This window comes from Arvicanthis niloticus, chromosome 26 (genome assembly GCF_011762505.2).
Source record: "Arvicanthis niloticus isolate mArvNil1 chromosome 26, mArvNil1.pat.X, whole genome shotgun sequence".
Taxonomy (NCBI): Eukaryota; Metazoa; Chordata; class Mammalia; order Rodentia; family Muridae; genus Arvicanthis; species Arvicanthis niloticus.
This window is the reverse complement of record NC_133434.1, coordinates 6,259,719-6,286,855: the sequence shown is the minus strand read 5'-3', so window position 1 is coordinate 6,286,855 and position 27,137 is coordinate 6,259,719. Positions and strand designations below refer to the sequence as shown.

Sequence of the window (27,137 nt, the reverse complement as noted above, 5' to 3'; positions counted from 1 at the left end):
ATTAAATTTAGGGACTTATCTTCTTTCCTAGGGATTAAACGCTAGGCAAGCACCATATCATAGAGCTACACGTCAACCCCTAATCTTTACTTTGAATTCTTTTTCATACTTGAAGTCCTCTAAGGTCCTGGCTGCTCTATCACCCCACTCTACCCCTTTGGTTTCTTTGAGACAGGGCATCACCTTGGGCTTCAACTGGTCTTGACCTTGAGGTCCTCCTGGTTCAGCTATCCAAGCACTGAGATTATAGACACACACTGTCACATCTGTCTCATCATTCTTGAAAGCCCCTTCTTTGGCTGTGTGATGGCCTTTCCACCTATACTTCAACCCATCTTTCTCCACAAAATACAGCATCTGAGCTCCCAGAGGCCTACTGAGCTTCCCTCACTTCCTACCCTACACATTCTCCTGTATGCTTCACCCACATCAAGGACTCAGTATTCTCAATTCCCTATGTGTATTGCCCCCACAAGACTTTTTGTACATGCTTCTCCTTCTCCTTGGAATGTGTCCTTTTGTAACCCCTGATTTTTGTTCCCTGAATACCTTAAATTGTATCTATTTCTGTTATTGCTCTTACACATTGTACTATAATAATCTGTTCACTTACTGTCTTCCTCTGTGAGATTGTTTTCTGAGTAGAAGTTGCAACATAATTACATCTTTATCCTGTGTCTGACATATAGTCAATGGTACACAAATGAATGTTTAGTAACTAAGAGAACACATAAACGAATGAATGAATGGGTGTGATGGCTTGTGAATGGATGATGTGCAATATGGAAAGAAAGCTAAGGCAGTAAAGGAAAGTAAAAGAGAAAGAGAAAGAAAAAGGAGATAACGTCTACATTCAGGTTGTTCATCTGTTCTGTTTGCTTATGTGGAAATAAAATTATCTGATTTCATCAAAAGTTTATTGAGCATCCAGCTCGTGCTATGCACTCTGCTAGATGCCAAGTGAATACAAAGATGAAGATCAAAACAAAGCAAAACAAAAATTAAAAAAAAAAAAAAACACTTCCTTACTTACCCCCGATTTAAGGCAAATTTGGCTTGAATCTGGGAAGCCAGGGCGGCTGGGATTCAGCACCAGGGTGTGGCATGCTCTCACTGCACCCTATCCCTCACTCCTGTATCTCAAGGCTGAGCAACAGGTTGTCCTCCACGTCTTACTTCTCCTAACCTGCCTGCGCTAACACCTACGTGCACTATTTTATGGTGGATGAGGCACCTGGGAACGTTAATGGATTGTGGGTTCTGGCTAAGTAAGGAGAGCTGCAGACACACCTGCCCCATGAGCAGGTAGAAGGACATCAGGATGGGGGAACTGAGAATCATACTGGTGGGGTGAGGGGATGCAGGCAAACTAGAAATCTTGGTGCTTGCAGGGCTGGGGCAAAGTGTGTTTTGGTGTGGAGGTAATGGATACGGGGTCTTCTTGGAAGTTGTTCATGAGATGATGCAGAAACAAAGATGCAGGTTAGAAGTTGAGGAGGGACAAGAGACGAAAGGGTACCTGGGGGCATCAGGGGCATCAGCATCTTCTTGTCTTTCATACAGGTACACTATTTCCTTTTTTTTTTTTTTTTTTTTTTTTTTTTTTTAAAAAGCACGAAGAGGTGATAGCTTAGGATTGGCCCAGCCTCTTTGTCTTCTGACTTTAGTACAGATAAGGGAGCTGGCTCTGTCCACTGTCCTGGGTTCTGAGCATCTAGAACCACGGCAGGTAAAAAGCAATAGGCTAGGGGGTGGGTCATCGTGGCTTTAACATGTTGGGGGCATGTTAAGCTTCTTCCTCTTTCCATGTTTCTCTGGAGAGTAGAATCTTATTTTTCTTACAGCTCAAGGAAGCTTCTCAACCTTCCTGGGATGATTGAAAGCTTGTTTTGTATAGCAACAGTCAGGAAGAAGAGCGTGAATGGTGAAAACCAGATCCATGTCAGGTGTAGTTTGCTGGGTGAGCAGTGAGTGGGCATGCAAGTCTCTATAGGAACAAGCCCACCTACATTCTCATGAACACAGACCGGAAGGAAAACCAGTACAGCACACTTATGGGGTGGCCACTGGAGGCCACCAAGCACTGGGAGCCTGATATTTTTTTGTCCTTATTAGTCCCAAGTTCCCAGGGTCTTAGGAATGCACCTGGGGTTCATGCTCACCACCTGGAGAGATGGGGAAGCAGGTGTCCAGAAAAGGTCCTTAAGACAACGACTCCTTTGTGATCAGAACAGGTCCTGTGCACCCAGAAACCAGCATCAGATTTGTCTTTAGTTTTAGGACAGTGTGCGTTCGGGGGTAAGTTGGGGGAAAAACTATTGCAAACTTTAGGGATCGGAGGCATATTGGGTTGGAAGGTGAATGGGAAGCATAAACGCTTCCAGGGGGCTCATAGGATCATCTCACTGGGTAAAATTACTGTTAGTTTCCATAAAATTCTTTAGGGATTGGGCCAGAAATTTAATAATCTAGTTAGTCCTAAGAGGGCACAGCTCATACCCACTGAGAACACAGCCAGTAAACCCAGCGCACATGCAACCGGGTTTAACACCAAGATCAGCGCTCCACCCATTTGTGCAAGCTCACACGCGTGTGCACCCTAAGCGGGGATCCGGCCACGATCTCCCCTCACCCCTGGCCAGAGACACCGGGACTTCTTAGCCTCCACCCGGCCGCGGACAGCACACCGTGGGCAACCGCAGCGGGCTCCCGAGGAGGCTCAGGCACTGATCTCCACCTGCCCAGCCTCATCCTGCTCCCGGATTCGGTGCACGCCAGCAGTCCGCAGTGAGCGCGAGGAGCTGCGTGAGTGGCCGGGCGAGCTCGGGGCCCGCGGTGGCGACGTGTGCGTCCGGCCGGTGGCGGGGGAGCGCACTGGGGAGCGCGGGTAGCGACGGGCTGAGCGGATGGGGAGCCCCGGAGAGCGTCCCGGCACAGGAGGCGACACAGAGTAGCCAGGAGGGCCGGGTTCTGTGGTGCTCCGTGGCTCTGCAGCGGGATTTTCATCTGCCTCTGAGGAGTCCTGTAAACACAGGCGCCACAAAGATCAGCGGTCCCCTTGACCCAATCTGGGAGCGCTTTGTTTTAGGGACTGGGACTACAGAGGCACGCGCAGGGTTGTGTGTGTAGGGTGTCCGAGTTTCCAACCACACCACCAAGTCCAGCTAGATGGCAGACAACACCTTGTTTGGACCAGGCATGTGGCAGGTACTGAGTAACCGTTAACATGACTCAGTGCCTCGTCTACTCTCTTAAAAGTTCTGGTCGTGGCAAATGGGTCTATTGCATGTGAGCAGAGAAGAACAGAAGGGCTCCGTTGGCCACCAAGTAGGTTTTGTGCCCGCTGACTGTCGCGTATATTGTGAAGGGCAGGTCTGCCACTCGATTGCCTGTTTAGCCCTTCACACGTTATTTTGTCTCTCTGTCTCATTTTCCAATCTCACAAAGGTTTCTGTAAATACTGCAGACGAATGGCCACATTACACGCTCCCTAGCATGCCATGGGAGCACCTTGACAGAGCGGCTTACCTTTTCCTTCAGGATATAGAGTGCCATTGGGTTCTTCCGTTCCTGTTCTCCACTTCGGGGTAGGGTGTCTGCTGCACAGGGAAAGAATGGGGGGTGGGGGAGGGAAGCGGGTCTGGTCCACGGACAGATCTACACCAGTGGTTTTCAACCTTGCTCATGCTGCAACCCTTAATACTCATGTTGTGATGACCCCCCGTCCATAAAATTGTTTTTTGTTGCTACCTCATACCTGTGATTTTGCTATTGTCGTGGGTTGTAATATAAATATCTGCTTTCTGGTGACCTTAGGCTACCCTTGTGAAAGGGTCGTTAAGGGTCATGGCCCATAGGTTGAGAACCACCGCTCTATACCATCCAGCACCTATATTCTCTGCCTGCACCCTCTTGACTCATGTGATTTTCCTCACCATCCTCTTTTCCTTTTCCCAGCAGGCCTCTTCGATCTGAATGCTGGTGGGCTGGGCCCATGGGTATCTGGGAGCTTACCTTCTGATTTTAGTCGGTCGTCATTCTGGTCCATGTATTCCAAAGAGTTTTGTTTCTCCAACTTCCTCTTCTTCCTGCAAATCAATCCAGCCCCCACCAAGAGCAGACCTATTGACCACAGGACATCTAAGCAATGGACACAGAAAGGACTCAAAAGACCACAGAAGAAGCCCTGTGATGAGGAGATGGGCTGGGAATGGTAGTCTTTGGGATGAGACACGTGTAGGTTTGCATATTAAAACTGTTGTTAGTGTTGTGACCGTGGGTAGGCTGTTCATCCAATGTGAGTTTCAGTATTTTTTTCCCCTGTAAACTGTAGGTGCTTTGACTTAAAAGGCAGCACATTAACCCAGCCTAGCTGTCAAACCCAAGGAGAAATCACCAGCAACAATGCCGGGATGGTCAGCGGTAACTCAGGACAGATGCAGTTCCAAATAAAATAGAAAAATACACCATACAAAAAAAAAAAAAGAAAAAAAGAAAAGAAAAAAAAAGAAAAGAAAAAAAAAAGAAAAGAAAAAGAAAAATACACCAGGAGGAAAACAATTCAAAGAGACAAGAACAGAATTGGGAGCTGCGGTGGAGGGATAGCCCATTTGGTAAAGTGATTAGATTGCCTTATAAGCACAAGGACCTGAGTTCAATTCTAAGAATCCATATAAAAAAAGATAGGTGTGGTCACATACAATTGTAATCCCAGCACTGAGAAAGCAAAGGCAGGCAGAATAACACCAAAAGTGTACCTCTGGCATCTACACACATGTACATCCATACATACATTCACCAATACCAACAGTACCCATACTCATACATATAGAAGCGCGCACACACACACACACACACACACACACACACACACAGAGAGAGAGAGAGAGAGAGAGAGAGAGAGAGACAGAGACAGAGACAGAGAGAGACAGAGAGACAGAGAGAGACAGAGACACAGAGAGAGATACAGAGAGACAGAGACACAGACACACAGAGAGAGACAGAGACACAGACACCACACACACAGAGAAAGAGAGAGACACACACAGAGAGAGAAAGAGACACAGAGACACACAGAGAGACACAGAGAGAGAAAGAGACAGACACCACACACAGAGAAAGAAAGAGAGAGAGAAAGAGAGAGAGAGAGCACTTGGGAAATACAGAAACAGCTCAGAAGTAGAACGTTTGCCTAATATGAACGTGACCCCAGATTCAATGTTAGCAACATTAAACTTGGGATTGAAGTAGACTGAAGAAAAACAAAGGTGTGGAAGTTGACTAGTTACCTAGACTTTTTTGAGGGTTTCCAGCAGGCACAGACTGTCACCAGGGTCACAAGGAGGAAGATGCCTCCTGTAGACAGGATGATATAGAGGGAGCTTCTTCCTAAGGGAAGAGGGCACTTTGAGAAGGGAGCAGGGGAGGGAAGAGAAAAGGGCCCAGGCAGCATAAACAGGCAGTGGCGAGCTCACCTGGAGCCTGCCTCCTACTTGTGACTGTCCTCCAAGGACTGTCGGTCCACCTCTACCCCTGTCTCACTCCCTCTAGACCAGCAGGTTCTCAACCTGTGGATTGCGATCCCCCTGGGTGTGTGTGTGTCAAACGACCCTTTCACAGACTTGCCTAAGACCATCAGAAAACACAGATAGTTTGTTACACAGATAGTTTGTTACACAGATAGATTGTTACAATTCTTAACAGCAGCAAAACTAAAGTTATGAAGTAGTAATGAAGACAATGTTATGGTTGGGGGTCACCACAGCATGAGGAGCTGTATTAAAGGGCCACAGAGTTAGGAAGGCTGAAAACCGCTGCTCTAGACAGTCACTCTCGAAAATGCCTGTTGTCCCCGTGGATACTTGTATCTTGGACCGGCAGGGAAACTTACTATACACGGTGATCTTGACAGGCAAGCTGCGGACCTGGCTGATAGGGTTCTCCACCACACAGCTGTACAGGTCATCATCTTCCATGAGCACTCGGGTGATGGTGAGCACCTTTTGGTCAGGGGACAGGAGCATTCGGGAGTCATTGAGGAGGGGTTTGCCATCCTTCAGCCAGGTGTAGCTAGGCTTGGTGCCATTCTCATGGGAGCAGTTGAGGGTGAAGGCCTCACTAAGCTCCAGCACAGTGGTTGAAGCCACTAACACCTGCGGCCTTGAAATGGGCACTGAGACCCAGAAACAGGAGGGATGGAAATGCCCGTAAGTCATAGTCTACAACATGCTTCCTCTCCTTCCTTACTCTCTCATCTTCAACATCTAACAGTTTAGTCTGTTGGCTAAGGAGTCCCTCCAGAGATCCTTAGCTTACTCCTGTCCCATAATCTATCTATCCATCCATCATCCATCCATCCATCCACACATCCATCCATCCATCTATCATCCATCATCCATCCATCCACAATCCATCATCTATCCATCTATTCATCCATCTATCCATCCACCTATCCATCCATCCATCTATCCATCCATTCTTCATCCACTTAGTCAAGCAACATCTAGACTGAGTAACAAAGTCATGATGAGTGTCCTCCTCACTCCCTTCTTCCTAAATGCCATTTTAAAACCACTGGGCTTTATTTACTTAAACTGATCAAGCCTGGGTGACATTTTAGCTGGGGGAAACTAGGTTCAACTCTCTAGAAGTTACTCTCTGTACCTCTGAAGAGAGTGACATTATCTATTCCTTGATTATTGTTAATGTTAAGTGGGCTGGCCCATGCATGGCCCTCTATCCATGTTAGCTATGCCTAGGTACCATCTTCTAATGATCATTCAGCCTTTACATTGCATTTTCTTGCGTCTAGCCTTAGAACCAGTCAGGTCCCGCCTGCTTCCCTGCTGAGTGCTTTACCGTCCACAGTGAGGTTGATGGTCTTCTCCCCAGTGAAGGTATCATCAGTGATGGAGATCTCCACTTCATAGGTTCCCTCATCCGCCAGCTGCAGGTCGCTGAGAAGCAAGGAGCCATTTTCAAAGAGCCGGATGCGGTCTCGATAGTCAGGCCGCAGAGTGCCAATGACCTCTGTGCCTATAGACTGCACCACGGTCACTGGCTTGTCACGCTTCAGCTGCCACTTCACCACGGGCTTGTCGCTGCTGGTGCTACTGTACTGCACGGAAAGCAGGGCCGACTTCCCCACTGTGCCGTGGATCAGACGTACTGGGCTGGTGATGTTCACCCCCTCCAAGGGGACTGCAAACAGAGGCCCATTGGGGAAGAGGGCAGTGTCAGGCCCTCAGCTCCATAGCCCACTTCCACCTTTAAGCCCCATGGTCAATCTCACACCTTCAGACCCTTAACTTCCTGCCGGTCCTGACTTCTTACCCATCAGCGCCATCTCCTCTCCTACGGAAGTTCTTTGTTCCCTCTCCCCTGTCTTTCTTTCCTCATATCCATCCCAGGTCTTCTATGGCTTTGTCTCTCTGGCATTTTCCTTATTGCCTGCCTCTTGCAGACCTCTTGCAGAGGATTTTGTTTTGTTTTGTTTTGTTTTGTTTTGTTTTGTTTTGTTTTGTTTTGAGACAGGGTTTCTCTGTGTAGCCCTGGCTGTCCTGAAACTCACGCTGTAGACAAGGCTGGACTCGAACTCAGAAATTTGCCTGCCTCTGCCTCCCAAGTGCCGAGATTAAAGGCGTGCGCCACCACTGCCCGGCAGTAGAAGATTACACTTATATACAGTCTACATGCTCCTTTCATAGAAATATTTATTGAACATCTTATGAGTCAAGTCTGATATAGAAGCAGTATGGCAGGAAATAGAGAAAACATGGGAACTTAGATTCCTAAAGAAAGCAACATGCTTCTTAAGACAGTGCCCAAGAAGAGGAAGCTCAGGGTCCCAAACACACAGGCACTTCCCAGGCACACCAAGAATCACTCTGTCCTTACCCCAGGTATAACTGTATCTTAGCAGGAGAACTCAGTAGAAAACAGTTCTGTGACTGGAAAGAAGTTCTGGGAATTCACCTAAATCCCAGCTCCATTTGTGTTCTCTACAGAAGAAGAATTTGAATGGCGAGAATAAAGAATTTGGAACCTTAAGGCCTTCCAAGATGGGGGTCTACTCCTTCCTGGCTGGGTACATTTGGATAAACCATCTTTCTCAGCCCCATTTTTTCTCATTTATAAAATAAAAATAGTGACCATAAGCCAGGCTCCAGCCTGTAATCACAACTCTTTGAAGGTAGAGGCAGGGGGATCAGAAATTCAACATCATTCATGACTACACAGTGACCTGAGGTATGAGGCCAGCCTAGGACACACGAGACCTTGTCAAAAGGGGAGGGGGAATAAAATTAGGAATGCTGGGCTGTGCTTTCCCATTTCTTCTTTTACCTGTACTAGATGGTCCAGACCAAATCAGGAGCTAAGTGAACTAAAAGGTTGTTTATGGTGAACAACTTTTATTTAAACCACTTTTATTTGCTGAACACATTCAGTTCACTTAAAGAGCAGGTGCTTTCTTAAGTATGAGCTCCTTCTTTCTGTAAAAGGTCCAGGAAAGGTCACTCTCCCACCTCTCTATGGCTCAGTTTTTCTCTTTATCCAATAAAGTAGTTAGGTAGACCAGATGACCTCTAAACCGTTTCCAAATCTCAGGTTCTATCCATTATCAGCCAGGTATCCCCAAACCTCAAGAGATGGCCCTGCAGACTAAAGCTGTTATAGGTGGGATTAATTGAATACCGTTGGCTTATTGGAAGGAAATTGTAACTTGAAAGCCAGACAAAGATAACTATTTGGAAGCTTTCTCTTTTGTCTTGTCTTGAGAGTCTTGCTACGCTGTCCAGGCTGACCTCTCTTTCACAGTCCTCCTGCCTCTACCTCCAGAGCACTGGAATGACAGAAGTGTGCCCAAACACCCATCTCATCAATGTTTTTATATTGATTTTTTGAGATGACTTGTCAGATATCCAAGGCGGGTCTCAAACTTGCTCTATAGCCAAGAATGGTCTTGAGTTTATGATCTTCCAACCTCTACCTCCCGAGTCCTGAGATTGTAGATATGTGTCACCACACACAGTTCATGCAGCGCTTAGGATGGTTCTAGGGCTTCATGCATCCCAGGAAAGCACTTTTTCAACTGAGTTACATCCCAGCATCTCAAGCATTATTCCTAAAGATTTATTTTTATTTTATGTGTGTGAGCGTTTTGCCTGAATGTCTGTATGTGTACCGCACGCATGCCTGGTGCCCAGGGAGGAAAGATGATTGCGTCAAGGCCTGTGGGAATGAAATTACAGATCGTGTGACCTGTCCCATAGGTGCTGAGAATCGAACCTGGGTCCTCTGCAAGAACAAGTGCTTGTAATTGCTGAGCCATCTCTACAGCCTTAAAGGTTATTCTTATCTTTGAGTTTTAGTTATCTGTATGTATGTATGTCTATGTGAATGTGTATTGTATGACATTGCCTGTGGAAGCTGAGTCCTTGGCTTGAGTGTTGGAAACTGAACTCAGGTCTTTTGGGAGATCAAGAGGTGCTCTTAATGCTTAGCCTTCTCTGCAAACTTTTCCCCCCCTTTTTAAAAGACAGGGATCTAGGTCTGGAGAGATGGCTTAGTGGTTAAGAGCACTGACTGCTCTTCCAGAGGTCCTGAGTTCAATTCCCAGCAACCACATGGTGGCTCACAACCATCTGTAATGGGATCTGATGCCCTCTTCTGGTGTGTCTGAAGACACCAACACTGTATTTATATACAATAAATAAATAAATCCTTATTAAAACAAAAACATGACAGGGTTCTACTGTGCAGTCCTAACTGGCCTGCAACTTGCTATATATACAGGCTGACCTTGCATACAGAGAGATCTACCTGTCTCTGCCTCCAAAGTGCTGTGATTAAATGCATTTGACATCAAACCTGGCCTAATCTCAAACATTTTTTAAAGCAATAGTATTTTTTTAAAAATCTTACATAAAAATGAAAATAAAGGAAAAATGGCTCCATCTACCCTATTTGTTTTGGCAGAAGAGATGATGGGGACCTGAGTTCTCTCCTCCCCAGTGACAGAGAACTGCTAGTAATGTCTGTGGTCCTGTGGATCAGACTGAAATCCACTTGACCAGAGGTTCATTCTGTAAAGGTTCTTCAGCTTTCAGTATCACCATGACTTAAACGGGATTACATGTCTAACAACTACTAGTGCTAGTCTCAGCTAGATTTAGAAAAGCAAGCTTTCAAATTTCCCTGAGCAGGCAAAGGAGCTTTGGGATGTATGACTTGGTGATGTTCAAATATTGAGGAGGTGTCTGCTCACTTCTCAGAACTTGGTCTGAAATTGTAGGATCAGCACATGTTAGTGCTATGTGTGGAGTCACTCAGAGGTTAGCAAATTGGAGTCAGGGGGTTGAGGGGCTGGAGAAGTGGCCCAGTGGTTAGATTGCATACTGCTCTCACAGAGGACCCAAGTTCAGGTCCCAGCACCCATATCAGGTGTCTCACAAATACTCCTAACCCCAGCTCCAGGGGATCTGATGTCCTCTGTGGGCACTTAATCTATACATGCACATATATAACACAGACGTGTAAAAAAAATAAATATTTTAAAAATCTGAGGGACTGGAGAGATGGCTCAGCAGTTAAAAGCATTGACCGCTTAGCCAGAAGACCTGGGGTTCAATTTCCAGCACCCAAATGGCAGCTTACAAGTTTCTATAACTCCAGTTTCAGTTCCAACTTCACATAGACATACACACAGGTAAAACAATCAGTGCACACAAACTAAAAGTAAATTAATCATTAAAAATATTAAAATTTTTGAATAACAGCCCTACTGAGGTTTGGGTGAGTTTTGTTCCTCCAGTGTTTGTGTGTTTTTAAGCTTTTTTCCCAAGGTGGTGGCATTAGGAGAGAGTGGAGTGGGTTAGCTCACCGGAAGCAGCGTCCTTGGAGGGAATTAAGAAGCCAACCATCGGACTGAGCATGGGGACCCCAATGGAGGAGTTAGGGGAAGGACTGAAGGAGCTTGAGGGGTTTGCAACCCCATAGGAAGAACAACAATATCAACGAGACCCTCCGAAGCTCCCAGGTACTAAACCAGCAACCAAAGAGTACACATGGAGAGACCCATGGTTCCAGCGGCATATGTAGCAGAGGATGGCCTTGTCCGGCATCAATAGGAGGAGAGGGCCTTGGATCTGTGAAGGCTCTATCCCCCAGTGTAGTGGAATGCTGGGGCGGGGAGGCAGGAGTGGGGACATGGATGGGGGAGGACCCTCATAGAAGCAGGGGGAGGGGAGGTGCGATAGGGGATTTGTGGAGGGGAAACCGGAAGGGGGATAACATTTGAAATATAAATAAATAAAATAACCAATATTTTTTTAAAAAAAAAATAAAGTTATTGTGGGACTTTGTGTTAATTCTCCAGAATTAACACAATTCTAAATTGCTATAGAAGAGTGAGCCTAAGCCCTTTCAACCCTGTGCTGACTTCCTGTTTTACTGATCTCTCTTCTCATAGATATCCGTTGATGCCATCTATCGTACTGTGAGAGGATAGAGTTGAGGGAATTTTTCAGAGCTGGTGTTACATTGTTACATTGATGTTACATTGGAAGTTCTATGAGCTAATTAAACTTTTGTTTAGAAACGGTTCAGCAGTGGACATTTCATTATAGAAATGCATAACTGACTAATACAGACCGCACTCAAGCACCGAATTCCGAGGCTTCTCATTTCCTTCTACCAGCAATATTGTTGGACCTCAGACAAGCAGGAGCTGTTAATAACCTTTCTCTCTCCTGTGATCTCGGATCTCACTCTCCTGGGCTTCCCTGGATTACACTGTCTCCTCTTCTATTCCGAGGTGTTCAGTAGTCATTTATGGTGATGTTTCCCCCTTAATTCTGCTTTTTTTTAAAAATTAGATTATATTTGGATAAAACCATGGAGAAGATGCAGCCTTTGACTGCCTCCTAATTTGCCCTAGCACAGGAGGCTGCCCTCCTTATGTTGTGAACACGGGCATGCCCTGTAAGCAGAAGGGATGCATGCACACTCATTGTAAGAGGATGGCGCCATCTTTCTTAGACTCTGCTGACACGAACATGTTTGCTAAGCATGCACGGTTGCCTAGAAACTGGAGAGAATCTAAGTTTGGGTTTCATAACTTTCAGGAGACACTGGGACAGGAGCCAAAGCAGGACTGAGAAATGAGGAAATGGCTAGCACCTCAGTCTCAGAGTGGTAATTGAAGGGAGGAGGGTTATTTAGCCTGGAGAAGTGATTAACGTAATCATTGTCTCTGAGGCATCATCGCTAGAAAGTCTCTGTTCCCACCCTAGGCAAAACAAAAGGAAATTACCTTATTTACAAGATGTTCGGGTCTAACTAAACAATGCTCTGGTGTTTAGGTCAGTAGCTTCTACTCAAGGAGGATTATGACCTCCTATGACACTGGGGAAAGGCAAACTTCAAGAGTATATCCAAGGAACTGTGGTCTCTTTATGCTTCATCCCTTAAAAGAATCAGCTTCTACTGATTTTCATATTATATGGGACAAAGTCTTCATTTTGCCTTAAAGTCACCTTTCTTTCTTTCTTTTTTTCCACTTTCAAAGTCAGAATTGTTGTGATTTTTTAAAATTTTTATTGGATATTTTATTTACATTTCAGATGCCATCCCCTTTCCCCATTTCCCCTCCCTAGAAAACCCCTATCCCATCCCCCTTCTCCTTTTTGCTTTTATACAATTTTTTAAAATGTTAATCAAAGGCTTTATAAGTTTGGTAATGCTCAATTACAAGATGCCCATACAATCAGAAGTGTAACCCAATACCCAACCTAGATATATCAACTATCTTTGACTGGCGGAGAGACACATGAACATCCGCCTCCAAGTTCCCCGCCCCCCCTCTTGTCACCTATCTCCTCCTCTCCTTACTCCTCCTCTTTCTCTCCTTACTCCTCCCACCTTAGATCCTCCTACATATCACCCTTCCTGTTAAAATAAAACTTTTCTCTTAAAATACAATTAGAGCATAACTATACCAATTTGTGTCAGTAAGGTACAAGATAGACCCAATACCCAGTTCATCATTTTGTTGTAAAGTCACCTTTCAAAAGCATCAATGGGATGGTGTTGAATTCATGCTGTAGGACTTCCCTCTCTTCACCTTACCCTTATTCTCTAGAGCTAGAGACCACACTTGTAACCTCTTTTATCTGAAGCAAGGTCTGTTTGCTTGGGTCTGTCTCCTGCCATTCCTTTGACCAGCATAGATGCCCTTTCCTGGGCTTTCCCCCGACGTATTATTTCCTTTTTGAAGTATGATGACCAGACCTCCCCTCATACAATAATCCAAGGGCAGCAAGGGTTTTGTCCTCTGAAAGGAAGAACATTTTTTTTCCTGCTTTGGGTCTTTAATATCCTTCCTTTCTATTTAGTAATGATCCTGAGGTGATCTTGAGGTGAGCAAGACAGATGCGCACAGAGGGAAAAAAGACAAGCTGTATGGTGGTTGGTTGGTGATGCGACCACACAGCTACATCACAGAAGACATCATAAGACTGCTCAGTTAGAAAAACTCAACTTTACCCAGAACCACCCTAACATTACCCAGGGCCAGCAAGACCAACAAAAATAACTATTGTCTGTCCTTTAAGACAGTCTTATGATAGACCTTTAGCAAACTCCATCTCAAAACATTAATAATAGTAAAATAACAACAACAACAATAATAATATACTCTGACTTATAATTTAATACACTACTATTCAAATCTCAAGAGACTTCCTTTCTTATTGTTATCAAGACAGATCAACAGAATATACTAGAGCATATGATGTGCCCATTTATGACAAAGGTGACCATGGTGTAGCAAGGAGAGGGTTTGTTGTCCTGGTGTGACAGGACCACTATTTCAGAGTTGCTCTCTCCCTCTCAAAGGTGCTCCTCTCTAATGCTTTTGCATATTATGCTGCTCTCTTTTTACCAGGCATTCCCAACTCTGAAAGAGAAGCCTTGGTGCAACTGTCCTGCCAGGAATGAAGACATTCTAAAGAGACACTGTGCTGGCCCTATGACCAGCAGATATTGAAACAATGGTCTCCAAGGAACTGGAATACCTCAGGAACCTTAGATTGGGGAAGGAAAAGCTAAAGCCTGATGTCAGCCAGGGTTTTGCTCAAACAATGATGGGTCAGTGATAGAAAGGACCACACTATTGACCTGGACTGTTTAGTTATATATACCTCTTGCTCTCTGTATAAACCTCAACTTCATGTCTATACCCCAAAGCTTGACTTGTAGGGGCGGGGCCTTTTTCTGTTCCTCTTCCCTATGTGGCTACACTGGATATCCTTCCCGTGGTTTTTACTATTACTTGTTTTTCTTCTTCTTCTTCTTCTTCTTCTTCTTCTTCTTCTTCTTCTTCTTCTTCTTCTTCTTCTTCTTCTTCTTCTTCTTCCCCTTCCCCTTCTCCTTCTCTTTTTGTTTTCTTCTTCTTCTCTTCCTCCTCCTCCTCCTCCTCCTCTTCTTCTTCTAGATTTGTTTATTTATTTGTTTGTTTGTGTAGGGCACAGTATGTGCCTTAACGCACACTTCAGTTCTCTCCTCCCATTATGTGTGTGCCAGGGATCACAGTTAGATTGTAAGACTTGGCAACAAGTACCTACTGACTGAGTTACCTCACCAATCCCTTACTGTCTTTTTAATTGGCCTATTGAGGACAAGTGTCTGAGTCTACCTTGTTAGAGTTGCCAGGACCAAGCCTCATGTTTTATTAACATCATCTAATGGTTAGGTGCTGCTAACTCTGGTGACCTTTGTAACTTTCTCCTTAAGTCTTTGGTTATGTGCGATGACCAACATAAAACACATACACCGATGTGAGGTTTAACTTGTAGGAAATAACATCCATTTCAAAAGAACAATAGGCGCTAGTCAGTCCCAGGAGATGATGTTCCAGAGAAGAAGGAGATACATGGCTTGGATGAGAAAGACTTCTACTCAATCTTTAGCCTTCCAGACTTACACTCCATTCCCACAAAATGTTTGTATTCCTCCCCAGTAATGTGCCCGTGTGCATGTATGTCCACATGTGTTCACCTATGCAGAGGCCAGAGGTGGACACTGAATGTCCTTCTCTATTATTTCTTCCTTATTCATGGAGACAGGGTCACTCTCTGACCATGGAGCTAGGCTAGTAGTCAGGAAGCCCCAACAATCTTCCTGTCTCCTCCCTAACTCCTCACACTGGGCTTAGCAGGCATGAACTTGACCCCAGTCCTTTTATGTGGGTTCTGAGCATTTGAACTCAGTTCTTTATGTATATGCAACACGTACTCTTATCCACTGACTATACTGAGGCATCTCCTCAGCTCTAATGTGGAGCTTTAAGGATGATAGCCCCTTACAGACAACTCTTGAATAACCAGGGTCCTTCCCAGCAACTCTAGGCTCCCCAGTACTGACCACAGAGTGTCAGGTTGCCTGGACTTATTCCAATAACAATCATTATAACAAATAGTGCTGGGACATATAGAGGTAAACATGTTGGGCATATATCATTTCTACATAGACTGGAGAGCTAATTATGAAAGGGTAAACAACATTTTAAACAGGATGATGTCTGCCTGGTCTGAGAAGAGATACAGACTGCTTAGAGCACACACACACACCCCAAAACACAAAACAGGTAACAGGAAACTGGATGTAGTGGCTTATGCCAATAATCCCAACAATTAGGATGAGGCAGAAGAATTGCTGTGAGTTTGAGGCCAGCCTGAGCTGCCATAGTGAATTTCAGGCTAGCCTAGGCTATAGATTAAGAGTCTGGTTCAAATTAAAAAAAAAAAAAAAAAAAAGACAGAAAGAAAAAGAATGCAACAACAAACAACAACAACAACAAAAATCCAGGCAACTCAATAGAAAGATGTGCAAATAATTTGGAACAAGGGCTGGAGAGACGGCTCAGCAGATAGGAGCACATACTGTCTTTCCAGTGGATCAGAGTTTGATCCCTGATCCCTGCAACTGGGTGACTCACAACCACCTGTAAGTCCATCATGTACATATTACACACACACACACACACACACACACACTTAAAAAAATAATAAAAAAAAATCCTAAATCCTTTTTTAAAAGACTTGGTACAGGTATTTAAGAAGAAAAATATATCCAATTGGCTGATAAAAAATATGAGAAAAACTCAACCTGATTACCGACTTGATTTTCATAGCAATGTAAGTTTAAACTGGAACTTGATTCTATTTCATACTAAGTAGGACAAGAAGACTGGGAGATGATTGGCTCGTGCAGGCATTAACAATGGGTTAATTCATTGATGGTTGGTTCTAAGAAGGCCATTCAAATGTAGGGTCTGCTTGGGGGAATAGGTGACCACCTGAAGTCACTTGGTTCCAGCACTTATGGGCCTGTGCTTAGTAGCAAAACATCTCAATGTTAAAGGACATGTGGGAGAGCGAATCGGCTCCTGGCAGATAAGAATCTTCCTGTACACTCTGTAACTTGCATAATCACATTGGGAGTAATGTGAGACTCAGTGGCCTTAGGCCTATGTGAATCCTCCACATACAGAGACAATGATGGGGGAAAATCACAGGAAGCAATAAGAAGAAAGGTACCAACATCACAAATTAAAAAGGCAAGGCTTGACCACCTGACCGGAGGGACAAGGCTTAAGTTTGGATTGATTATTTGCCTTCGTTTTTTGTTCCCTACAGATCAGGTTAGTTAGTGAGGGTGTAAGTATAGCAGATCTGAGAATGATAATACTCCTAGATTGCTGGCTCTGTGAATAACATGCTGTTTAAAGATTCGCTTCCTGCTTCTGCTCATTGGCTTCTGTAGTAACAGGCAACACAAACTACTTGGGTTCATATCTTGGTGAGTGTGAAGCCAAAATAAACACAGCCAAGCCATAAAAAGTGGAGTGGAGAAAGATTTATTACCTGAAGTAGCGAAGGGAAACATAAGGTTTATTTCTAAAGCAATGCCCTCTTTGAACAAAGGAAGAGTGGGGATTTCATTCCGGGAGCCTATACATACTCCTATAGAGGCTGGCCAAACCCGAAGCTTCATCGCTTAGAGAGTATAGCCTGGGCGTGCCAGTAGGGTATGGAGTTTAGAAGATTATAGGGGTGACAGCAATGCCTCTAAGCATGCTCAGCCTGTGCCACCAAGTTTATGCTGAAAATGAAGGCTCTCAGAAGGTACATTAATACAGAAGTCTTTTTTTGAAGGTGCCTGCTTCAGTGGCTAAAAGCAACTGAAATAAATATATAATTAGGTGATTCTGAGGTAATGACATGTTTATTCTTTTTTCACTATGTCACTACGTAGCCTTAGCTGGCCTAGAGTTACTATGTAAACTAGACTGGCTTTGAACTCACATAGGTCCTCTTGCCTCTGTCTTCCCCAAAGTGTTGAGATTAAAGGTGTATCCTACCAACCTAGCCATATCTGTTTCTTTGTCCAGTGGCTGATTATATGAGCTTATTCACTTGTTAAGGGAACAGCAGGCTATATCCTTACACCTAACGCTTTTTCCTTTATGGCATTTTCAATTACACCATTTGTTAAACTGAGAGCATCACCACCACCCCCTAATAGTGAGTTTAGGCTAAAAAGATATTGCAAGTGATGGCTCATACCTGTAATCCCAGAACTCAGGAGGTTGAGGCATGAGAGTTATCTTAAATTCAAGGCTGACATGGAACTATGGTATCAGACTGCTCACAGGATCCACCCACTTCTCCAAATTCAGCACAGAAACCAGGCAGAGGAGCAGAAGAATCCAGAGAATAAAACTGCCAATGTTGGGATTCATACTTTTTAATGTTCATCTATGTCTTCGACTCTGGAAAAGGCTTATTTGAACATCCTGTGAATTGTGTTATGGCAAGTTTAAGAAGCTGGATTTGGCCAGATTTGGGGTCAGAGAGATGGTTTGGTGGGTAGTGGTCCTTGTTATCAAACCTGATACCTGGGACCGCCCCGGAGTGCAAAGTGAGAACTGGCTTCCGAAACTTGTCTTCTGACCTCTACAGTTTTGTGTCCCACTCCCATAAAATAAGCAGAGAACTGTGAAAACAACAGAGGAAGAAACCTGAGGTGGAGAAAACCTGACGGTCACCATCAGAACCTGAACTTCATTTTATGTGTGTGAGTGTTTTGTCTGCATGTATGATATGCACAGGTATGTGCAGAGCCTGTGTGTGGAGCAGGGAGGGGGTGGTCAGAAGAGGCCGTCATGGGGGTGCTTGGAACTAAACTTAGGTCTTCCGCAAGAGCAGCAGGCACTTTTAACTGAGCCATCCCTCTGACCCATTCCAGCCAACCCGAATACTACATTTCCCAGTGTTCATTGCAGTTAGGTAGGGTCATATGTCAAGGTTCTAGCCAATGGAATTGGTGGAAGTGATATGAACCACTCAGAGACTTATTTTGGAAAGCCCTCCCTTATATGTCTCTTTATTGTTGTATTTGTTAATTTGTTAAGTGTTTTTTTTTTTTTAATTCTCTCTTTGGCCAGACAAATGGAGACTGGCAAATCTGTAAATTTGAAGCCACTCTGGTTTAAATAGCACCTTCCAGGCCACACAGAGCTAGAGTAAGGAGACCCTATATCAAACAAACAAACAAATTTTCTATCTGGAATAAATAAAGGAAAACCTGACAGTGATCCATGGACACACACACTGAAGTAGACAGAGTCCTGTGAGCTGAGATTATACCTTGAGAACTCTATGAAGTACCTCCCCTTGTTTTCCAGGCCTAGACTACTGCCTCATTCCACTGACATATAATTAATAACAAAAACTTAAGTGTTGGAATTTGTCTGTTCCAGAAGCTGGCGTTTTTCTGAATAAAACCGTAAAGATGGCAGATACTTCTTACAGAATTGGAACTTTTATGGCTTGATACAATAACAGTACAGTAGTCTATGACCCAACATTTAGCTCTCATAGGTTATAACTACTATTGTTTGTTTTTGACAGGATCTTATGTAGCCCAGGCTGTCCTCAAACTCACTATATAGGCGAAGACATATCGCCCTTCAGCTCCTGATCCTCATACCTCTACCTCTCAAGTGCTGAGATTACAAGCGCACACCACCATGCCTGGCTCATAACTAATATCTTATTAGCATAATTTATAATTAGAAAATAGCTTTGATGTGGGCTAACCTACATCTCCTCAAACTCACATACTGAAGTCCTCCTAATCTCCATCCCCAAGCCCTGCATTTCACAGTCCGACTTCTTTTGGCAATGGGATCTCTTCAGAGCCAAGGAGTTAAGATGAAGTCATAGTGTGGGAGGGTGGATCCATTTCCGCACAAGTCCTCGTAAAACTAGGACATTTGAACACTGACACGCAAACAGGAAAACGCCACCTGAAGGCTGGAATTTGGCTGCCACAAGCCAAAGAAGCCCAGGATGGATCTGTCCTTAGTGCTCCTGGAGGGAGTGTAGCATGTCGGTACTTTGATCTCCAAGGGTCTGCTTTTCAAAACTGCAAGACACCTTAGGTTCTGCTACCCAACCTGCCTGGTCTGTGTTTTTTTTTTTTCAGGGGTTCGGAAGAATGAAATCGGCTTCCATCCTGATCTATTTCGCCTCATCTCTCCTTCAGCGCCTCACTGAAGATCAAGAGATCCAAAATGTAAATCTGATCCTGCCAGTTCCCACGTTGACGATCATACAGTTTTCCCAGCCACCATTTATAGGCGCGATCTCATTTTCTGAGAACAGTTTACAAGACTTTTACTCAGTAAATGCTTTCCCCTCAACAATGCTGAACTTCGCGGCTCCGCCTAAACACACGAGACTATTTCAAGCTCTTGACCTTTGTCTGTTTCCTAACAATCATCTCACTCAGGCTCCTACCTATTTTCCTCATCTTCTGAGACTCAGTGCAGACATTCTTTCTACAAGGAAACATTCCCTGCTTTTCAACACCCACCAGCATCCTGCCCCACCAGCCCCAGCTTCCTGGATGAAGGCAGGTGACTTTTTTCCCCCCTGATTCCTGCTTTTTTGTTAAAATGATCTATGTATCCGCTTGCCACGTTAAGATGTGCATTTCTAGGCTCGCTGTAATTGTGTGTGTATGCACATAAATATATCTACAGCACTTAAAATAAGATCAGTTCTCTACGGAATTGATAGGGGGCGCTACAAGAGGTAAGCGTCTATAGCTTGCAGTAAATTATGACTAGCACTGATTGCTATCCTAAACCAGGAGACTCGTTATCTACAAAGCTTCTTCCGTCTTTCACTCTGTTTGACACTCAGAGAAGCCACGGTGGAGGTTTGGGAGGTGCAAAAACCAAGATTTCCCCTCCTCCTCCTCCCACCCAGAGCTCACATAAGACCTTAAAAGAATGCTGGTCTGGCCCACGCCAGCAAGTCATCCCATAAGAAGTGGCATGATGCCTTCCAGCTAATGTACTGAATGCCGTGGGCGCTCCAAAGTCATGCAGCCTTTCGGGGAGGGGGCCAGGGGCCAGGCTGGAAGCACAGGGAATGAACAGATATATTCAACACGGATTCCTGAATTCACTGAGATGCTTCCCACGGCCACTGAGCTCTCTCCCCTCCTCCAGCCCCGAAGGTATTGCGGCTTTGCTCTCCTCTTCCCTCTGTCAAAAGCCCCCCAGTTCTTTTCTCCAGACCCTCTGGTCTCCTACCTGGCTGGATGAGAAGCAGGTAGACAAAAGGAGAGAGGCGCAGGGCCCTGGAGGCTCTTGACAGGGTTCCCCTTTCTCTCTTCATTTTCGGTGGCGTTCTCCAGCTCTGGCGCACACAATTAGCATGATTTCTCCACTCCGGGCACGTCCCTTTGTACCACTCGGAGTTTCTCTGCCCGGGCACAACCCTGCCAACTTCCCTCTGAATACACAGAGCTCTGTGTGTTACTGGTCTTGTTCTCTCCTCTCGCTTTGCTCAGACCTAGCATTTTCTACTTTCCAAGCCCTTCGCCCCCTAGTTTGGACAGGAGTAGCTGTTTAGATGCTAATCTCGATTGCAGGTTCCATCCTAGGTGGCTCTGGTGGTCCAGCGGTTCTTGGCTTGTCTTGCAATAAGGTTCCACTCCCAAGGCAGAGGCAGATCTGGGCTCAGTGTCCCAACTTACAAGGCTTCACCTCACATTCCTCCTGTTTCAGGACAGACTTCTAATAAGAGAGAAAAAGTTCCCGGGGTGGGGATGGGAGGGGGTGCTTTCGGACATCTCGGGGAATGAGAGACCCCACAGAATTGCTGAAGAAGTGGAAAACTCTGTTTTAGCCTACAAGAAGAAGATTGGGAAAGGGTTTGAGTTCGGTTATTTTCACGTGTGTTCTAGTTGGGATTGTCTCCTATCACAGGTTCAGATAGATGTTGGGAGCGCCTTTCCAGAATCCCCTGTCACTTCCTTACAAGCAGCCAGTGTTCTAGGACATGCCAGAGTAAAGATGAAGTTAACGTTTCATAATCCAGCACCCTTGGCTTCTGCTATCAGTGTGATAGCCTAGCCTACCCCCCCCCCCCCCCCGGCCATGCCTTCTCATAAAATGCTTGGTAACGCTTCGGAATGGAATGGACTCAGTATCTTGGAGCCCTTGAGTTTTACCTCTGTAAAATGGCTAAAACAATGGCCTCCTTGGAGGAATTATTGGGAGGACTGGTGAACAGCTGCTATAGGCTGCCCAGCAAATGCTTAGTTAGGGAGAAAGCATTTAAGTGAGTGTGGCAGGGCATGACTGTAATCCCAGCACTAAGGAGGCAGAGGCAGGATGATTGGGAGTTCAAGGCTAGTCTGAGGTTCACAGTAATACCCCTGTTTCAAAAAACCAAAACAGGTATAGCGGTGCGTGCCTGTGACTCCAGTCCCTTGTTGGACTGGGCACTCGGAAAACTGCTCTGAGTTTCCGGCAAGATTGGGCTACGTCATGAGTTCCAGGCTGAGCTGGGCTATGACAACGAGAACCCCATCTCAGCAAAACAAGACCGTATAAAACAGAAACCTCCAACCAAGCAACAAAACAGAACACCAAAAAGGACATTTTTATTCTATTTTATCTCTCTTAGTTATACATGAATGTATTTAATCTTATAGTCAAAACTAGCTTATGTTGATAGACTTAAATTTTGAGACCCACCCAACAGTTTTGCTTCTCGCTCCCCCTTATTTTTATGTTTAAAACATTTAAATTAAGACATAATCCATATATCAGGAAATTCACCCTTTTAGTATGCACGGTTAGTATTGTGCAGTTCAGTGGCTTTAGTATTTTCTCAAGGTTCCGAGACTACTACAAATGTCCAATTGTAGTTGACTCTCCCCAAATAAACACTCCTACTCTTAGCTGTCACTAACTGCACTTTCTCTCTGCAGCCCCATTAACTACTGATCTACATTCTGTCTGTATGGATTTTGCCTGTTATGGGTATGCTATATATTGATGACACCACACCTGCTCGTTATAACTTGTTATGGAACTCCCAAACTGTTTTCCAAAGAACCTAAATCCTTTGTAGTCCCGCTAGCAATTCACCGGCGGACCCTTCCCATTTTTGTTTGTCTTTGTTCTTGAGACAAGATCTCAATACCTCGATTGCTTTCCCACTGGCTACGCAGCTGAGGATGACCTTGGACTCCTGATCTTCCGGCTAACACGTCTCAAGTACTGGAATTTCAAGTATGCAGGACTCTGCCCTACTTTATCAGCCTCCCCCCCCTTTTAAAAAAGCAAATTAAAAACATTGTTTCATCCCTTGACTGTTTTCTACAAGTATATAGTATATTTTGTTCATTCCCCCTTCTCATTACTTTCTCTTATACCCCTCCCCCACAAAACCTGCTGGGAAGGCATTCTTCCCAACAAAATCCTTTTCCTAATTTTATATCTTTTTTTGGGGGGGGGATGGAGTGGGGGGGACGACCAAGCAAGGAAACAAAGTTTTTTGAAGACAAAAGAAACAGCTCTCTGAAGCTGTGAGTGTGGAGGAGGGGGAGACTAGAAAATACGTTACTCTTTTATATTTTTTGCTTTGTTTTGTTCTGGTTTTTTTTTTTCCCCACTAAGTTGTTTAATCAGGGGTGTTTACATGAGTGTGGGCAGAGGCTTTCTTTCTGGAGTTTGGCTAATCTCCCAGTGGTTCCAACACAAAAACAAAAGGCCTTGGTCTCCCCTCAGCAATCATTAACTATCTAAAAGTTTAGGAAGAGGTGGGGCCTCATGAGTCCCAGCTCTCCCCTAGTCTTTTACATTTTTAAAACCTATAACTTGTTTATTTATTGTGTGTGCGAGCATGCGTACGCTGCGTGCACATCTGTGTAAAACAACTTGGGGGAGTTGATTCTCTCATTTCACCATGTTAGTTCCAGGTTTTGAACTAGAGTCATCAGGCTTGGTGACAGGTGCCTTTTACTCCCTGAGCTGCCTCAGTGGTCTCCAGAGCCTCCCTCCTTTTTAAAGCAGTCTTTTCTTTCTTTCTTCCCCTTCCATTCATGCAGGGATCAGTTTATCTTCGTGAGAGCAAAGTTCACAACTCCCTTCTCTGTTTCTCTCTCTCTTTTTTATTTAATGAGAGAAGGTCCCATTGTAGCTTTGAACTCCAGATTCCTCTTCTTTCATCTCCCAAGTGCTAAGCCTTCAAGCACGGGCCACACCTGGCTTCACCCCCCCCCCCCCATCCATTACTTTTATCTCTTGTCTTAGTTTTATAACCATAGCAACTTGTCTCTACATATATATTCTCTTTGCAAACTGGGCCAAGCCCTGGTAGGCCAGGATTCTAAGACTGAAGCACCACTGTGCAGCCCATCAGTGCCAGAGGGGGCATCTTGGTGGAACTCCAGATATTGTTCTGAAATCTGATTCTGGTCCCCGCCCCCACCCCCACCCCTATCTCTGAGTCTGTGACTGTTGCCTAGACAACCCAAGGCACCTGTCTGCTTCTGGAGAGCTATTGTTATAGCAGACATGCAAAACAGAAGGGAAAGGCAGCTTTTAGCTCTTGGCATTTAAAGAGAGAAGATGGAAAACTTAATAGATAAGTCTATAAAGGACAAAAAAGCATAACTTTTTTTTTTTAAATCTGTCTCTCTAACATATCATGGAGCAGCCTTGTAGACAAGATCACAGGGTTTTGTTTTGTTGTTTTTCGTGTTTCATGTTGTTTGTGGTGGCTTGGGATTTCCTGAGTGGGAAAAGGAGATATGCTTGCTATTCAGGAAACAGAAAGCCTGATATCTGGTCTTTTTAGTCTGAAGTACTATAGAGAATAAACTGGGACAGAGGAAGAGCTTTAAAAGATTTCACTCTTCAACACCCTGGTTTTTTTTTTCCCCACTCTGGGGAACAGACACCTGCATGACATTTGTCAGTGCCCCAGAATGTCCGTAAAACCATGGAAGATTCAGAGATGCTAGGAGATAGAGACCAGGCAGAAGGCAGAGGGCAGAGGGCAGGTATAGGAACTCTGGTGTCTGAGGAGATGAGGGGATCAGCTGCTGTGGTAGGAACCAGAACGAAGCCCTGTAGACCAGCAAGGGGACAGCAGAATAGATAGCACTCAGAGACACCACTACTCTGCCTCTTGCTATGTCACCTCACGCAGGCCACCAACACTCATCCTTCCTAGGGTTGCTCTGGGGTTGAAGGAAGAAAGGAGGAGGACAACCTGAGTGGTCTGAATGACCGAGCTACTTGAGGAGAAAGAACCTTAACAAGCAGAGCTCAGAAGGAGAAGCTGGTGAGTTTCCTGTTACCCTGAGAGACAGAGAGGCCAAGCGGAAGATCACAATAACTGCAAACACAGTCTCAGTACTGCTTTGCCTCCATCCGTCTCAGCGAACAATGCATAATTTTGCAATACCCTTTTGGGTGGTTTTGAGAACAGCAGACTTGTAGAAGCTTATAATTGTCTGCCTATATGCCTTTCTCTTGCAGTAAGTAAAGGCTCTTTAATAAAGAACTGTGTGTATATCATCTGTCCTGGTTTATGTGTTGTCCTTCCATGTGAACTTAGGGTTCTCAATCTGAGTGGATTCATCTAATTGCTCTTTTGGAGGGAGGGACTCTGACTCCTGCAGTCCTTGCAGCTATGCAGTTGGTCCCCACAGAGGCCCTGCAGCTCAGAACAAAGCCCCCCCCCCCCCCCCGACCCACTCACTATCCGCACACTCATCAGCTAAAACTATGGAGTGTGTGTTCTGGAACAAGGGAAGGTGGAAACTTGTAGTTTTAACTGAGGCATCATCCTAAGTAAGCCTCTTCAGGAACCGGAGGAAACAAACTGAAAAGCAGGACGGGGGAATCGCAAAGGTATGTTCTGTCTTCCCAGTGCTGAAGGTCTTGAAAGACTGGCAGGGAAGACTTAGAGAAGTGGACAGCCCCTGCCACAAGATACGTTTTTGTTCCATTTCCTCATTTCCCAGTGAAGAACACCAAGGGACAGACAGACTAATTTGTCCAGAGTTAAAGTGTTATTGACCGATGGACCAAGACTCTTGAGCTACCACACATCATCATCATCATCATCATCATCATCATCATCATCATCATCATCATCATCATCGGCACCTAAATAGAGAAAGGCTTGAGATGAGTTCAGTGCTCCCGCACTCACAGTGTGTGCCAGACCCTGGCTTCAATTCCACGTGTTACAAAACAACAGCAGTAAACACAGCAGAAAAGGTGGAGTTTCCTAGATGTAGACTTATAATCCCAGCACCTGGGATGCTGAGGCAGGAGAATTTTCATGAGTTCAAGGCCAGCTTGGGCTGCATAGTGAGTTCTAGGCCAGCCAGGCCTACAGATTGAGACCATGTCTAAAGAACAGAGAGACTTGAAAATAGAAGAGGTTCTAGTTGGAAGAACGGAGAGCGGGAGTGTGAGAATGAGATAAAGACTGTAGTAATGATACGTATGATGAAAATAGGCTATCGATAGTCATTATAAAATGTCACAAAACCCATTATATATAATTAACGCAAAAATAAATTTAGAGGCAAGAAAAGATAAGGCACACACGCGTACAAAAATGTACCAGTTCTTAACAGCTCTAGCCTTAGATTTCCCAGTGTCCTCACGGATTGGCCGCTTCCTGGTTTCTGGGCTCTGGGAAGTGTGAGAACACAGCCAGAAATCACAAGTTGACCTCAGTGACAATGTTGGATCCCTGGCAAATTTTATATTTATAGCCTTCTCCCTTTCCTCCTTTGTGTTCATTTCCTGCTATTGTTCGAATCATATCTGTCTCGTCACCAAACTGTAACTATTCTTTGGCAGTAGAATGGAAAAAAAAAAAACAAAAACAAAGAAATAAAACAAACAAACACCAGCCACCACCAACAGAAAACCCTTCCACAAATGTCACCAAGATTGCTCTGTAGAAGGGAATTTTCTTTAGCAAAACAAAACAAAAAAACAGAACCTAAATTCCACATGGAGAGGTAAGTAAGGCCTTGAGCATAGTCAAGGAAGTAAAAGAGAAACTACTTTTCATTAGAAATAAATGTGAATTTGGGGATGGAAAAAAGTAGAAAGAAAAGAAAGAGCCAGGAGATCAGAGAGTAACAGCCATGAGGACAGCTTGGGGCATAGGTTTTCCCCAAGATAATATTTTTATTGATTGTTTGGGAATTTCATACAATGCACCCCAGAAACATTCAATCCCCATTCCTCCCACATGCACCCTCCCACCCTTGTGCACCCTACCCCCCCAAAAAAGAAGAAAAGTACACCAAGTCAAATTTGTGTTGCTCATATACTTACTGGAACATGGTCAAATTCCTAATGGCCAGCCCCCTAAAGACAACTGAGTCCTTCCCATCCCCCTCCAGCAGAAGCTATCAACTGTGAAAAGCTACATTTCATTATCTTTATCACAATTTTTAAGGACTCTCTTTAATGGCTTCCTGTCTAGACTGCTTGTGTGTGTGTGTGTGTGTGGTGTGTGACAGAAGCCGCCAACATTTCTCATTCTCAATTATGAGTCTACTGTCATCCTACAGTCATCGATACCATCGCAAAAGAAGCTTTCTTGCCCAGAACAGCCAGTGGCAGCATGGATCACAGACACCCACGTGGTTTCCAGCGGCACGGACCTCATCATGGCCTCCAGTGGATCACAGATCCCAACATGGCCCCCAAGCTTGCAGTGCAGTTA

General features: G+C 44.7%; 1 protein-coding gene across 1 annotated transcript; it reads right to left on the bottom strand.

Annotated features, from left to right (window-relative positions):
- Positions 1 to 903: 903 nt before the first annotated feature.
- Positions 904 to 21,143, bottom strand: Hepacam (hepatic and glial cell adhesion molecule). Its single transcript, XM_076924659.1, has 7 exons — positions 20,669 to 21,143; positions 6,859 to 7,200; positions 5,891 to 6,172; positions 5,289 to 5,388; positions 4,015 to 4,088; positions 3,529 to 3,599; positions 904 to 3,022 (listed from the first exon to the last, which is right to left on the bottom strand). The coding sequence occupies exons 1-7, from the start codon at positions 20,751 to 20,753 to the stop codon at positions 2,720 to 2,722; spliced, it is 1,257 nt and encodes a 418-aa protein (XP_076780774.1). The 5' UTR covers positions 20,754 to 21,143; the 3' UTR covers positions 904 to 2,719.
- Positions 21,144 to 27,137: the final 5,994 nt, after the last annotated feature.